We start from the raw sequence: 15,087 nt of genomic DNA, 5'->3' as shown, positions 1-15,087 counted from the left end.
AAAAAAAAAAAAAAAAAAAAAGAATGTAATACAGACCTCACACAGACATACATGCAGGTAAAATACCACTGGACATAAAATGAAATAAAAAATAAATAAAAGAAGAACAGATAACAGAAAGTCTTTACTAGCTGGGTGTTTGGGATCCCAGTGTAGCCTGGAGCCTTTCTCAGGGTGAGCCTTTAAGCACAAAAATCATGTCCCAGATTGCTACACTTCAGTTACAATTCAAGAATGTAATGTAATTACGAGGGTGTAATCCAACAGTGTTAGAGTTTTTCTATCCCATCTCTTTGGGTTCTAACTACTAGTAGGCTCCACAGCTTATTAGTGAAATAAACACCAGACCCAGGGCTTAACAAATTGATTTTGTTTTTGAGACAGGATCTTGCTATGTAGCCAAGACAACCTCTAGTTTTTTTGTTTTTTTTTTTTTGACATGTTCAAATTGGAACCCTATTTCTATTTATTTATTTATGCATTCATTTATTTACATATCTATCTATCTATTTTGTATGTTGCATGCACATGAGTGTGTAGGTATACACATTTATGCTTATTAACAGAGGCTAGGACGGGGTATCAGATGTCTTCCTCTGCCACTTTGTTCCTGTGAGACAGGGTTTCTCACTGACCTGGAAACTTCCCTTTTGGGCTAGGCTGGCAGGCCAGAGGTCTCCATCTTTCTCTGGCTCCCAGGGCTGGATCACAGGCACCCACAGTTGCACTGGAGTGGGTGCTACATTTGCCCTCAGGTTCTCATGCTCACATATCCAATGGACCATCTCCCCAGTTCGAGAACCATTTTCAAATGACACAAGACTCCAATTTGAGAAAAAAAAAATTAGAAGGGCAAGAGGAAGAGAGTGTTTATGTGCAACACAGTTTTGTATTAAAATGTCAGTCAATAATAATAAAGATTTACACTCAAGTCCACAGATTGTGAGTTACTCTAAGTATAGTCTTAGAGTAAGAGATAAATCCTGGAATTACTTTGCAGTGTTTGAGACAGGATGCTCTAATTTGGAGTCACAGTTATTAGGGTACCAAGATACGGGCACATGTATCTCGTCATAATGAGTACCTGCAATCTCGAACCCCGACAGTGCCATTGGTAATCTTGAGGTAGCCATCTGGACACTTGACTGCAATGTTAATAGAGCAGGATTGGCACTCCGTCTTGATGGTTAGAGTAGACTTCTTATCACATCTCTTTGTCTGGGAAAATACAGCAAAGAATACCAGTTCCTGTTATCAGAATTATAACTGTTGCAAAATATCTGGTATGGCTACTTCTCTGGCCTGCTGCTTTCAGTCTTATTTATATGGAATCAGTGATCAGCAAGTAATGTCTGCCATGGCTGTGCAGGTGGACAGGGGTACCGTTTTGGTTAAACACATATGGCATTCTTCATCCAGAACCTGGAGCCCCACAAGGTAGGTTCATGTCACTACACACAATTATCAAAATGAGGAGCCGGAGCTATATTGCAGAGTTCCTGTTTCAAGTACGCTAATGTTATAGAAGGTTATTCAAGAAAAATTGTTCATCGATTGATTATTCTCAAGGATAATATTGAAATAATATTCAGAAATGTTTCCACAGGTATATCTGCTGTGGGGCTAGTGCTGTGCTAAATGTTAGGGTAGACAGCTTCTATTCCAGAGTGGTCTGTAGTATTTAGATTTCAATCCAACTGAGAAACAGGTGGCATGTGAGCAAGGATTGTTGTTGTTGTGGTTGTTGTGGTTATTGTTGTTGTTGCTGTTGTTAGTTGCTATGGCCTGTGTCCCTAGAATGCTGCCTGACACACCATGATATTCAGCAAATATATGTTGGTTAAATTAACCCATCAGGTAGGCATACTAGGAACAGCTATTTGGCAACATAAGGGGGTCCAGAATCAACTGCTTAAAAGAATGATACAGGCGGACTGTGGTGTGTCCATTGTTGCTCCTAATGCTGGAGCTGATCCTCCTAGATAGAGCTTTCAAGAGCTTTCCTTAATCTCTCCATCTAATTTAGTCTACAAAAGGCAAACTAAACTTTGGAGCCCAGTGCAGATTATAGATCAAATTCTACATCTTGTGAAATGTGCAGCCTCCACTAAGTGCCTACTCTTTGTTATTAGCTGTTAAAGCTGAGACATTAGTAGCCAAGTTTCCATGATGTACCAGGTGCAAGCTGCCCAGCACAGTGCCTGGAGTAACATAGTAACAGACTATGTTTCCTGAAAGGTTTCTTCATCCTGAGAAACTGAGTCTGACTGGTGGTCTGACCTTACCCTGGGTGATTCCATCCATATCCTAGGCTAACTAACCTCCATCCTCCAAGGACGTGCTTTCCCTGTCTCTCCCACAAAACCATTCTCATTCTTTCCTTTGTTCAATTTCAAGTCTTCCAGCAGTTTGTTATTGTTCTTGTTTCTGAGAAAGGGTCCTAAGTAGCCACACCCCCTCAAAGATGCTTAATAGCCAAAAAACGATCCTTTTTTCTGCTACCTCCCAAGTGCTGGGTGTGCTCCATCACAATGGGTATATACAGATCCAGGGATAGGACCCCCGGTCTTGTGAATGCTGGGTAAAGGCAAATTGAGCTACGACCCTAGCACCCCAGTTGTTAGTCTTTGCTCTCTACTTAAGAATTCCAGACACTTCAGAGCCACACCTCATTTTTCTTTGTTATTCTTGCAGCCCAGCCCTGGTTAGGTGTGGTGGAAATGTGATCACCTCTAAGGTCATCAGAATATGTGAAGTTACAGAACACCAAGTGGCTATGCAGACTTCCAAAAGTGTCATCTGATTTTCATTGCTCCAGAGAGTAGGCCAAGGGTCACCATTCTCATTGCAGAGGGCGTGGGGCAGAGAACTGAAGACAGTTTGGAATATGCAGTGACTTGCCCCAGGTCACATATGAGTTATCAGCCTCTTGATTCCTTGATTAGCCCCTTCTTCAAGCACCCAAGTGGCACAGAGAAAAACTGTCTCTACTTTTATTAGAAGCTTTCTTTTGGTGATCATTGTGAACCAAAACTCCCCTGGCTATTATTCGTATAATACTGCAATACTCCCTTTAATTGTTGTGGCATGACTCAATTTTTCTAAAAGCAAGGTTTTGTTTACATCAGAGTTTCTCTTCTGATGGATGAATTGATGGCATGTTCAGTTTTTCTTCTTAATATGACCAACTTAACTCTCGTTTAAGGAAATCCTTTGAGTTCTGGATGTGGCTCAGTTCATAGCGTACTTGCCAGCATGTACAAAGCCCTGGTTCAATCCCCAGTTCTACATAAGATCATGCGGTGGGGCAAGCCTATAATTCTATCACTCAGGAGGTAGAGGCAGGAGGCTCAGACATTTAAGGCCATCTTCAGCTACTCAGCAAGTTTACGTGACCAATTTATACCACTAATATAATGTGGTACATCTATACAAGTGAATACTATTTAGCCACTAAAAGACATTACGAATTTGCAAGCAAATAGGTGGAATTTGAGAATATCATCCTGAGTAAGATAACTCATATCAAAAAGGACATGATTGGTTAGTTCTCACTGATAAGTGAATATTAGCCAATAAAATACAGAATACACATGTTACACTCCACAGACCCAAAGAAGCTGAACAAGAAGGAAGGCCCAAGTGAGGAGGCTTGAATCTCACTTAGAAGGGAGAATAAAATAGTCCTAAGAGTCAGATAGAGGGAGGGAACTAGGTGGAAGAGGGGGTGGGGAAGGGAATGGGGGAGCTCAGAATTAGGTGTGGATAAGGACAGGGGAGATTGCCAGATAGCCATGAAAATGAATGGAAATCTGCAGCTGACAGGGGTGAGGAGGTAGAGGGCATCTGAAGGATATGACAGAGATCTGGGAGAGGGGAGGCTTCCAAGAGTCAATGGGGGTGACCTTAGCTGTGATTCATAGCATTGAGGATATGGAACCTGAAGAGGCCATCTCTTGTAATGATGACGGAACCCCAGTGGAGTGATAGGGATACCAACACACTTATAGAACTTTCTACCCAAGATTTATCCTATCTACAAGAAATGCAGGCATAGGGGATGGATCAGAGACTGAGGGAATGGCCAACCAATAACTGACCCAACTTGAGGCCCCCTGGGTATCCCTGACCCTGGCACATCAAGTCTCTGCAGGGCTAGGTGCATCCTCTCCCAATGAGGCTAGACAAGGCAGTCCAGCTAGAAGAACATATCTCATGGACAACCCATGAGCAACCTCCAATTCCTAACATTATTGATGAGACTCTGTCATGCTTGCAGATAGGAGCCTAGCATGGCTGTCCTCTGAAAGGCTCCACCCAGCAGCTGACTCAAATAGATGAGGAGACCCATAGCAAAACAGTGGATGGAGCATGGGGTCTCTTATGGAAGAGTTCAGGGAAGGATTGTGGGCCCCGAAAGGGATAACAACTCCACAGGAAGTCCTCCAGAGCCATCTAACCTGGACTCTTGGGGCTATTAAAGACTGAACCACTAACCAAAGAGCATACACAGTCTGGACCTAGGCATATGTGGCAGATGTGTTGCTTGGTCTTCATGTGGGTCCCAAACAATTGGAGCTGGGGCTGTCCCAAAAGCTGTTGCCTGTCCATGAGATATGTTCTTCTAGCTGGGCAGCCTTGTCTAACCTCAATGGGAGAGGATGCACCTAGCCCTGCATCCTCTTGATATTTGTCTGACATAAATCTGTTTATCTATCATTTCTCTTTATCTATCTATCTATCTATCTATCTATCTATCTATCTATCTATCTATCTATCTATCTATCTATCTATCTATTTATCTATCTATCGACTTTCAAATTACTGTTTTCAAATGGAATAACTCATTTTATAAACTTAAGCCAACTGAAGAAAATACTCAGCTTAGAACAATGATCAAGGCCATGTGCCTGCACAGACGCAGACCCTCCATGCTGAAGATAAATGCGACAGCAATCCCTACCGTTTGCAGAGCCCTGTCTGGGGAAGCAACTGAAGCATAGTGGGATTAGTTTACCTGCTTAGGGTTGAATGGCTAGTGTAGTGGCAGCCCAAAGACTTATCCTCTGAAATATTTTGATGTCACAGTTGAAATGTGCCCCTCTCTAACTTCTGAACTGGAGAGGTACCCACTGTGCTGTCTGCCACATTCTCAGAAAAGTGTCCTCAGAGCCAGAATGAACTTGCAGCAGCAGCTCTATCTGCTGCTGAGCTCCTACACTCCAAATACTGCTTATATAATTTTCCTGAGATTGCTCATCACTGAGGCAGCAACCTTGGATACAGGTACAGCACCTGTATGAGCTTCTCTTGGGTCTTTAAGGTCACCATAGTCCCCCCCCCCCACTCCAGTGGAGGATGGAGGAAGGCATGTGTGAGTGCCTGATGGATTTCGGAAATGTTTCTGATTCTTCCTGTTATCAACAGGGCGTCACCTCTCTACCCTGGAATTCCCCTGGGCACTCTCTTATAGCTATGCTTGATTTCAACATTTAGGAAGATGGCTCATAGGTACCCACAGTGATAAGGTAGCGCAACGAAACCCAGAGCATGCAGCTGCTCTGCCAGAGAAAGAGAAATGTCAGTACTAAAATCAGAGATGCCAGCTGAAGAGTCAGCCCAGCAGACAAGATAAGGCCAACCCAGCCAGCCCCAGAGAGACAGCGCCTCTGGCTTAGGAGCGTAGTTTAGTAAGTTTTTTCTTGATTTTAATGAAGCCCAGGTAGGGCTTTTTGACCAAGATCATAAGGAAAAAACAAAAAACAAAAACAAAAACAAAAAACGTCTAGAGTACATTGTGAAAGTTAACAAGTAAACACACAGGAATGTTTATCTTACCGGTTCTGGGGCTTCAGTTGGGGAGCAGGCATTTTGCACAAGCAACCCCAGGAAGATGAGGATTAAAGGCAGCAGCGTGCTGAGGGGAAACGTGCTCCTTCCCATGCCAGGCTCCCCTCAGGGTGATCTAACTATTTCAACTTCTCTGATGAGTGCCAGGAGAATTCTATCTCATGTCGGTGGTGTCTACGTTTAGATCTTTTCCTTTCCCTGGTTAGGAAGGGAAGGTAGGTGAGGCCAGGCTGAGAAACCACAGGAGCTCAGTGGAGTTGGCTACTCTGAGCTGTATATAAGTGCTGGCTGAGTGACAGGATTTCCTGAGGGGCCGAGGCAGAGATCTGACCTGGGATTTCTGTGCCTTGCAGAATGCCTAGGGATGGTCCCCTCCTATTGCTGTGGCGGATCTGCACTGGACCTGCCTGCAGCCCTTCCACACCATACCACACCACACCACACCACACCACACCACACCACTCCACACCACATCACACCACACCACTCCACACCACACCACACCACACCACATCACACCACACCACTCCACACCACACCACACCACACCACTCCACACCACACCACACCACACCACACCACACCACACCACACCACACCACATCACTCCACACCACACCACATCACACTACACCACACCACACCACATCACTCCACACCACAGAGCACCCCAGGCCTTTCCATTCCAACATATAGGTTCAGATTTTCTGTAGGGAGAATTTGTGGGAGTGCCCATCACTGTGTATAGACCCAGGCATGGAGAGAATGTCCCAGAAGTGGTGTCTTCCTCCTCCTGTGCTTGCCAAAATTCATGTTGGTGCTGATGGTTGGGTTTTCCATTCACTCTTCCCTTCAAGATTATTGAAGGAGTAAGTGACCAAGCCTGCTTCTTTAATGTGGCCCCTTCAAGGTTGAGTAAGGCCATTTCTCCTAGGAAGACGTTCTCTTCTGGTCCTCCTGAATTTTTGCACACCGTGTCATGAAAGCACAGTCACACATATTGCAGTCCATCTGTCTGTCTGTCCTTCTCCCGTGCCAGTTGTGAATTTCTTGAGGACCACGGCACAGTGTCACTCTTTTCTGCACTGCCACTGCTTAAAGCCTAGAGCAGAAACCCAGGCTTGAAAATAATAAAAATAACAACAGCCAACACCCTGGAAACTCACTATGTACCAGGCGCTGTTCTAGTCCTCTCGGTGATTGGGGACAGGGAACCTGTAGGCCAGTCTGTGGGGATAGTTTCTTGATTAATGATTGATGTGGGAGTGTCCAGGCCACTGTGGGCTGTGCCAGCCCTGAGCAGGTGGTCCTGGGTTGTATAAGAAATCAGGCTGAGGAAGCCAGGAAGAGCAGGCTGATGTACACTGGTCCTCCGTGGCCTCTGCATCAGCTTCCACCTTCGGGTTCCTACCCTGACAGCCTTTTATGACGGATTGTAAGCTATGAGGTGAAATAAACCCTTTCCTCATATAAGTTGTTTCTGGTCAGGTGTTATCGAGGCAGTAGAAAGCAAACAAGGACAGCTAGTATCTTGATTCTGCAGCTGTGGGATGGCTAAACCAGCCCTGAATTGGGATCCAGAGTCCTGTGCTGTTTCCCACCGCCTTCTGCCCCTCACACATATTGGGTAGAGCCCCAGCCTTGCTGGAGACCATGATGGGCCCGAGTCAGACCCAGAATAAGAAGCATGACATCTTGGGCCATCCACAAACAGGACACTGAGTTAACCTGTAGACTCATGGCAATAGAGTCCAGTTAAATGGCTTTTCTCTATAGTCCTGCTCCAAGTTTTTACACGCCATATTGAGCTCCAGTCACCAGAGAGCTTTCTAGCATAGACTGTTTGGTAAGAAAAGGGGAGTCATGGATGTTCATATCTCAGTGAAACTCCATGTGGCTGCTCATTAGAGTTCCCAGGGGTAGTCTTAAAACCTCTAATGCCCAGTGTGTCCCCAGAGAAGCCATCTTCGAGCTCCTGGGAGGGCGAACAGGTGAGGACTTCTTGAGGCTTCCTGGTTGGTCTTGTTTGACTGGAATATTACTTGAGGAGGAAGAGTGTGATAGCAATGAGATGCTGAAGGCCACTCGTCCCGGCAGCCGTGTTCCCTCAGCTAATGCACCAGAGAGAGATAGATCTGTTGGAAGTCTCTTTCTGGTACCTTTTCTTCTAGAAGGGTGTGAAGAACATACATGAGGCTTGAAATGTGATCTGTTCCAGGCACAGTAGAGACATTATGTTTCCAGTCCCTGTTTAGTCCTGGGAGAAGCTATAGGCTCTCTGGAGAAGAAAGCCCTCACCAGGGGCCAGGGGAAGTTGTTCTCCCGGGTTGACTGGCCCTGTTAGACAGTTTGAGGGTCTGATGCCTACGGCAGGGAAACAGGAACAAGGAAGAAACAGCTCAGCTTTGAGGATGTTTCCAAACCTTTGGGACGGAGATTTTTGTTTTATTTTTATTTTTTATAATTCTGTCAGCCATCTCTATGGTGTTAGACTTTATCAGGGAGATATTTTATTTTCTAGGTTATCAGGGAGTAGAGTTAACCTGCTTAGGACCTGTGTACAGAGGCACTGACAAATGCTGCCCACATGGCAGTAATTGTCTGCATAGCCATGTTAGTTAACTTTGTTTTGGTTGTGTTCTTTTGAGTGCTGTAAACATCAGTTCTTCAATGTGTTCCAAATCCCGGTCATGGTGTCCTCCAAGGAGCCTGGGACTGAGCAGCAGCTCAGAGCATCCCAGGCACACGGTGGGTAATAATCACTCTCTAGCGTTGATTGTGCAACGTGGAGGGCATCAGACCTGGCCCAGTCTCTCCTCCTGTTGTGGGTCTGAGGGGCCCGGGGTTTCCCCTGCCCAGGGTTGTTCCCATTCTGCCAATCTGTGTTTCTCTTCCCGGGCAGAGTGTTGATATTTTTCTTACCACACTTTCTGTCCTTTTTTTGTGAATTGTTGCATTCTGTCTTGTTCACCACAGCTTCCAGTTTACTTGCTTGTATCCTGTCTCACCTAAATATCTTTACAAAGCAGAACAGACAAGGAAAGCCACCTCAGTTTGGCAGGTAGAGCAACGGAGGTCTAAAGAAATTGAGTGATTTATTCACGGTCAATAAGGTGGCATGATAGTACCATAGTAACAGATGCCTCAGTTATCTTACTTGGTCAGGATCTCTGCTTATATGGGTGGCACACTACTCTGTGTGTGTGTGACATTTAGATTAAACATGATCTGTGGTTTACCCAATAAAACTGGCTGCTGTCTCTTCTTTGTCGTACTGAGGTATGCCCGCAGAAGTACCGTGGTTAATTGCAGACATGCCTGATGCATGCCAGCCTGGTCTATGTAGAGAGAAGCCAGCCAGCTAAGGCCATACAGTGAGACCCAATCTCCATGTAACAACTATGGTGGAGGTGCATGTCAGGATTGAAAGAGATGACTTACCCGCACCGGTGGCCCATTAGCCAGTCCACTGGTTTTGCCATCTCAGCATAGCATAACATGGACCAACTGGATCACCTGATCCTTCAAGCTCTGTGAAAAGATACAGCTTATATAGGCCTATATGGGTATATCCGACATGTGGCTTATGGGTTGCACACGACTGAGGATAGCTTCGACTTCAGCCCAACCCGAACTTGCTGCATGACTGAGGGTGACTGGGAATTCCTGATCTTCTTGCCTCTTCCTCCAGAGTAGGTGGGATGGCAGGCATGTGCATGATACCTGGCTATTATACTGATGTTACCCCTTCAAACCATACAGGATTGCTTCCACCCCTCAAAACTATAGTACCAAGGGAGAAGCGGAAACCCCATAGGATGTTGAGGCAGGCAAAATAGTGGGAATATACTGAAGCTAAGGATTTATTGCCACGCTGGGATTCGCTCATAATATTTCATCAGCAGAGGTGGGCTGAACCACACAGAGTGGTCAATCTTGAAAGTCAAAAGTCAAGCTAATGCCAACATCTGAACATAGACCCAGTTATCTCCAAATGATATTAGAAATTATCCTGTTTATGTCTTCACACAGAGATAATTTTTTTTAGCTCATTACCATTTCTTGGGGGGATTGCTTACTTTTATTTTTAAAAGGAGAATTGCTTTTACGAGGTATCACCTCCAGGAGCTCCAGAGTCCACCAGTTTCAGCGGAAATGCCTAAGTCTCGGGTAGGACACACTCTAGAGCCAAGGCGCTGCCTGTGGGTGATGTCTTCTAGGCTCGTGCCTCTGCCTGTCCCTGTGCTTGTCTGGTTCCTTAGCATGGTGCTGTGCCCTAGCAAATCAATGCTTCAGGGTGCTCTTCGGTGCTGACATAGCTGTAGGATTTCCTGGACACTCATTAGATCTTGGCATTTTTGAGATGTCAGCTTCCCTAAGCAGGGGATGTGTCTAAAACGTATGTCCTTGTCTCCAGGGCCTTTCCTTTTCCTCTGTTGGTTTAGATCTTTGCACACAGAAAACCTTGGTGTGTGTGTGTGTGTGTGTGTGTGTGTGTGTGCTTGCGATTTTTGTTTTTCCTTTTTCTGGAAGCCATTCAGCTGATCTTGCTGTAGGCAAAATTGAAACGTAGGCCAAGTTTCTTTTAACTCCACCTCTTCACATCCTGATCTGTATTTTTCCTCTTCCTGTCCTGCAGTCATTTAATCAATCAGTAGACAGTGGCTTCTCAGCCATTCCCATAATGCCTTTCTGGTGTGCTTGTTGTTGTATGGTAGACAGGGATTATTTAATATGTAAGACTAGTGAGCGTGTACTATCTGCCACTGCAGTGATTTTCTTTCTATTTTTTCCTTTGCTTTTTTTAAAGGACAAAGTCCCATAGATCCAGGAAGGTCATACTCCTGTATCTGCCTCTTAAGTTTGGGATTATAGGTGTGCATCACCATCTGCAGTTCAAATAATTTTTGTTTGTCTTCTTTTTATTCCACCAGAAATATCAGCGGTTGCTGTTGAGTCTACCATCAACTGGTAGCGTCCTATCAAGAATCCAGTTAGTTCTTTCTGTTCCCACCATCTCTTCTTGGACAAGACCATCACGATTGCTTGTCTATGATATTGTGGTAGCATCCTACATGAACTCCCTCCACGCTCTACAATCCTCTCACAAATAGCACTCAGGAATCTCTGTTACAGATATGAGTAAGAACAAGTGTGCTTGGAGTTAAGTGTTGGCCATAGCTTTGAGTCTTCTCTAGCCCCTCTCTCTGGTCTTCTCTCTGGTCTCAGGCTGAAACATCTAGAGTTCACTGCATTGCATTGACCTCACTTTATCCTACATATGTATTCAATGCTGTCCTGTGAGTCCCACTCATCTTTGGCATTGTCATTAGCTGTTTCCTCTGCTTGAAATATTCCCTCCCCATTGAGGGCTCTTGCCTCTCTGCTCATTGGCTGATTGACTGCCACTCTTCTTTGTCATTGTATCCATTTAATTTTCATCTTCATTAGAGAATCTCACATTCGAGCTGGTGTGGGCATTAGGCCACTCTGTTGTACTGTTCCATTTTAGTTTCCAGCACAAACTCTACTAGATCTATGAGTTTGTGTCGTGTTATTTGGCATCTGTCTTTCTTCACTGAAGCATTAGGTCTAGGACAACACCTCTCTGCATGTCTTCTCTCACGCTCTGCCAGCTGATGGACTGAGTGAGCAAGTTTACACACTTGTGTCATGTATTCTGCCCTTTACATTGTATTATTTAATCCCTTCAAAATTCCCACAGGGAACACCCTATTATATCTTTGCATTACATCAGAAAGCTGAGGTAAGTAGAGATCCCCAAGCAGGCCAGCTGCACAACTAGTGGGTCCCTCAAGTAGGAGGAAATCCAGTATGTAAGTAATCCAGGGCCAGGCCCATTAACTGGCTAGGAGTCTACCCCTATGACATTAAAGCCACAGGTTTTCTACTTGACTATTTTTATTATAAAATGACCTGCCGAAGTATTTGTAGGGATGGAATATAGTATCAGGCAATCTGGGACTTAGAATGGGCTCATCAGCAGAGCTAAGCATGGGGAAGAGCTGGTTTCTCAGAGGACATTCAGGTTAGTACAGAGGGTGAAGGAGATGTTGTGCTGCCCACAGTCAATGATGAGGGCAGATCGAGGAAGGGCCTCACTCCAAATCTCTCAATCAAGGACATTGTCAACTGTTGACCTTATTGCACAGTAAATCTGACAACTGTTCTACCATTCCATTGTTTGCTTAACTCCTTTTCTTTCTTTCTTTCTTTCTTTCTTTCTTTCTTTCTTTCTTTCTTTCTTTCTTTCTTTCTTTCTTTCTTTTTTTTTTTTTTAAATAAGGTCTTGTTATGTAGCCCTGGAAGACCTGGAATTCACTATGGAGCCCAACCTCACCTCAGATTTGTGGTGATCCTCTTGTGTCAATCTCTCAAGTGCTAGGATTACAACCTGTACTGTCAGACTCAATTCATTCATCTGGTCTTGTTCAAGGACCCTGAGCTCTTGACAATATACTAAATTCTTACAGATGAGTGTAGAGATCAAAAGCTAAAGCTAGGCCCACCCCATGCCATGGGGGATGACTGAACAAACACTGTTAGACTAGGAGATCCCATAGAAACTTTAGCTCATAATTGTGTTAAAAATCGACATCCCAAATTCTAACTAGATCTAAACCAGCTTTTGTCTACGTTTTGCTCTCTAAGTGCTTGTGATTGATATCTGAGTGTAGAGGCCGGCCTTCTCACTATACTGATGAGCTCAGCAGGACTGAGAACCACTCACAGTCATTTCCTTCATTCTGCTGGAGACAAGCACATCCTTTAGTCTTAGACCTTTTTCCTTTGCTCTCTATTCTCCACATGACCCCAGTACCAAATCCGATATACACTCAGCAGTTACCAGCTTCCCCTCTCTGACTTGAAGAGAATGAGGAACACTTGAAGCCAGCTCGAAGGAACCTTGTATTATTATCTGATTTCCAAGCATTATTTATGGCCCATTCATTCCCAACAATGGTTCAGGCAGTTCCTCGGGACAATAACAGAGCTGACACACCAGTATGAGGTGGCTATGAGTTTGTGAAGCCTGCGGTCAGGGACGACAATCCATGTTTCCTGTTTCTTCATCTATTCACTTACTTCATTCTTGAAAAAAAAAATCCAACGATGGCATATTCCATGTAAGATGCTGTTGTTAAATCCCTGCATTCTCTTCAGACTTTCAGGTCAGCAAACTTTCTCTGTAAAGGACCAGAGGGTAAAATCTTTGGCTTTATAGGCCATAAGTGTATCTATCTGGCAGCTACGTTATTTTCTTATAGTATGATTAACAACTATAGACAATGTGAAGACAAATGAGTGGATTGTGTTATTTACAACTATTTACAAAATGGGTGGTGGGTAACACCACTTTTCCTTGTCGGTGTTGGTTTGGACAACTCCTGCTCTAGCTAAATTGTGACCATGTTTTATCTCACTTTCCTGTAAGTTTTATTTTCTTCTTTCCTCTTAAAATCACATGTCAAAGACCAGGCATGGAGCCACAGAGATTTAAAGGTACTTGCAAGGCACAGACAGGCAGATTTCTAGGAGCATGAGGCCAGTCCCGTCTACAAAAAGAGTTCCAGGTCAGCCAGGACTACAGAATGTGACCCTTTCAGAGCAGAAATACGTGGGGTAATCAGATAGGTCCTGTTGATTGATTTTTATCTCCACAAGTATGGTGGTTAATTTCTTACTCAGTAATAATAGTGCTGCTATCAACAACAGTAACAATAGCAGGAAGTAGTATATCATCTGCCAGTCACTGTTCAAACCACTTTCTGGTGATAACTCACGTTCTTGGAATTGTTAGGGGAAAGGACAGTAAGGAGGAGGTTCAGATAACAGGGATGTAAAAATTGTTTGGACTGGTTTTCTAGTATTACATATATTCTGATAAAGGAATAATACCTCATGTTTGTTGAGCTCACTTGAGGGACTGGATACAATGCTGAGGGGGTCTCTGTCATTTTTGTTTGTTTGTTTGTTTTGTAACTCAGCTCTCTGGTAGGAAGATGAGGTTGGTAGGTTCGTCTTACGGCTGAGGAATTGAAATTTAATATCATTCAGAAAATTCCCCCAGCTAGCATGTTGCAGAGTTGAAACTGGCTTATGTCTGCAAAGTGGATGCTCTGTTTGCTATTAGTACTCTTTAGTTTGGGCAAGAAGAGAATTAACAAAATCTCACCTGTCTGTAAAGTGGGGTTATTATTATGATGATGATTATTATGATTATTTTAAAATATGTTCACTAATGGCCCAGAATTCTCAGATGGAGGAATCCAAGAAGCTCAAGTGTCTTGAGCTTTGGCAACCTGACGACTCTCTCCCAACCCAGTGTTCTAGAGGCCTCATTAAATCAGCAGTACAATGGGGCGTGTTGAAACACTGTGCAGCTGTACTGCGGAGGAATGATGTCTGTGGGATGCAGGCCTTGGCCTTTATTGGGCGGGGCTGAGGTGACTCTGGGCAGAGGGTACACACTGCCTCCCATCCCTGGAATGTGGCTGGCAGCTGACAGCCACCTTACTTGTCTGGGAAGGGGTGGCCTTCACCATAGATTAGGTCTTGAAAGCTGCCTCTTTGCAAGCCTTTTTGTTGTGTGACTCAAAAGAGTCGCTCAGCTGGCGCAATTGCTGTCAACAAAGGGAAGCTGTCTTTGAACAGGGACAGGGCAAGGTTCCCTGGGGGGTGTGGAATGTGTGTGTGTGTGTGTGTGTGTGTGTGTAAGTGGTTGTACTGGGTCATGCACACATTTTGAGGAAGTTCCTGCCTCCATGTGTGCATACCTCTTTGTGGACACGCACTAGAAGGGCTTTCTCTCTCAAAGTGCTACAAACACAAGTCAGCTCCCAACCACCGTCTTTCCTAAGTAACGTAGACTGTCAGAGAAACAGGGACTTTCTATGATCACACTGGAGAAAATCAGAGTCTGAGAGCTGATTCTGTCCCATGTACACAGGTGTCTTAACTACTGGAGTCTTTGGAGCCTTTGTCTGCTCAATAATGGGGTGGATGGCAATGAAGTCTACATTCTATTTTGCTTTTAAGCTTTATGCTGGCATGTAAATGACCTTTCCATGAAGAAAGAAAACATCTTCCCTCTGTCTACCAAGACATACGGATTAATACTGGCCTCAGGATAGACATAAGAAAGAAACCCAGTTCCTAGTCACAGTCCTGCTGTTCTCTCTCTCTCTCTCTCTCTCTCTCTCTCTCTCTCTCTCT

The 15,087-nt window shown here is 44.4% G+C and overlaps 1 protein-coding gene across 1 annotated transcript in view; it reads right to left on the bottom strand.

The window, feature by feature from the left end:
* The window catches only part of Stab2 (stabilin 2), a 175,870-nt gene extending 169,790 nt beyond the window's left edge, over positions 1-6,080 (bottom strand). The window contains exons 1-2 of the mRNA XM_021204348.2: positions 5,839-6,080; positions 1,085-1,218 (exon numbers count right to left, since the gene is read on the bottom strand). Of these exons, the coding sequence (XP_021060007.1) occupies positions 1,085-1,218; positions 5,839-5,943 (239 nt within the window). The 5' untranslated portion in view covers positions 5,944-6,080. The remainder of the gene's footprint in view (positions 1-1,084; positions 1,219-5,838) is intronic.
* Positions 6,081-15,087: the final 9,007 nt, after the last annotated feature.

This window comes from Mus pahari, chromosome 9 (assembly GCF_900095145.1).
Source record: "Mus pahari chromosome 9, PAHARI_EIJ_v1.1, whole genome shotgun sequence".
Lineage (NCBI taxonomy): Eukaryota > Metazoa > Chordata > Mammalia > Rodentia > Muridae > Mus > Mus pahari.
Note: the sequence above shows the minus strand (reverse complement) of the source record. Positions and strands in the feature narration are given on the sequence as shown.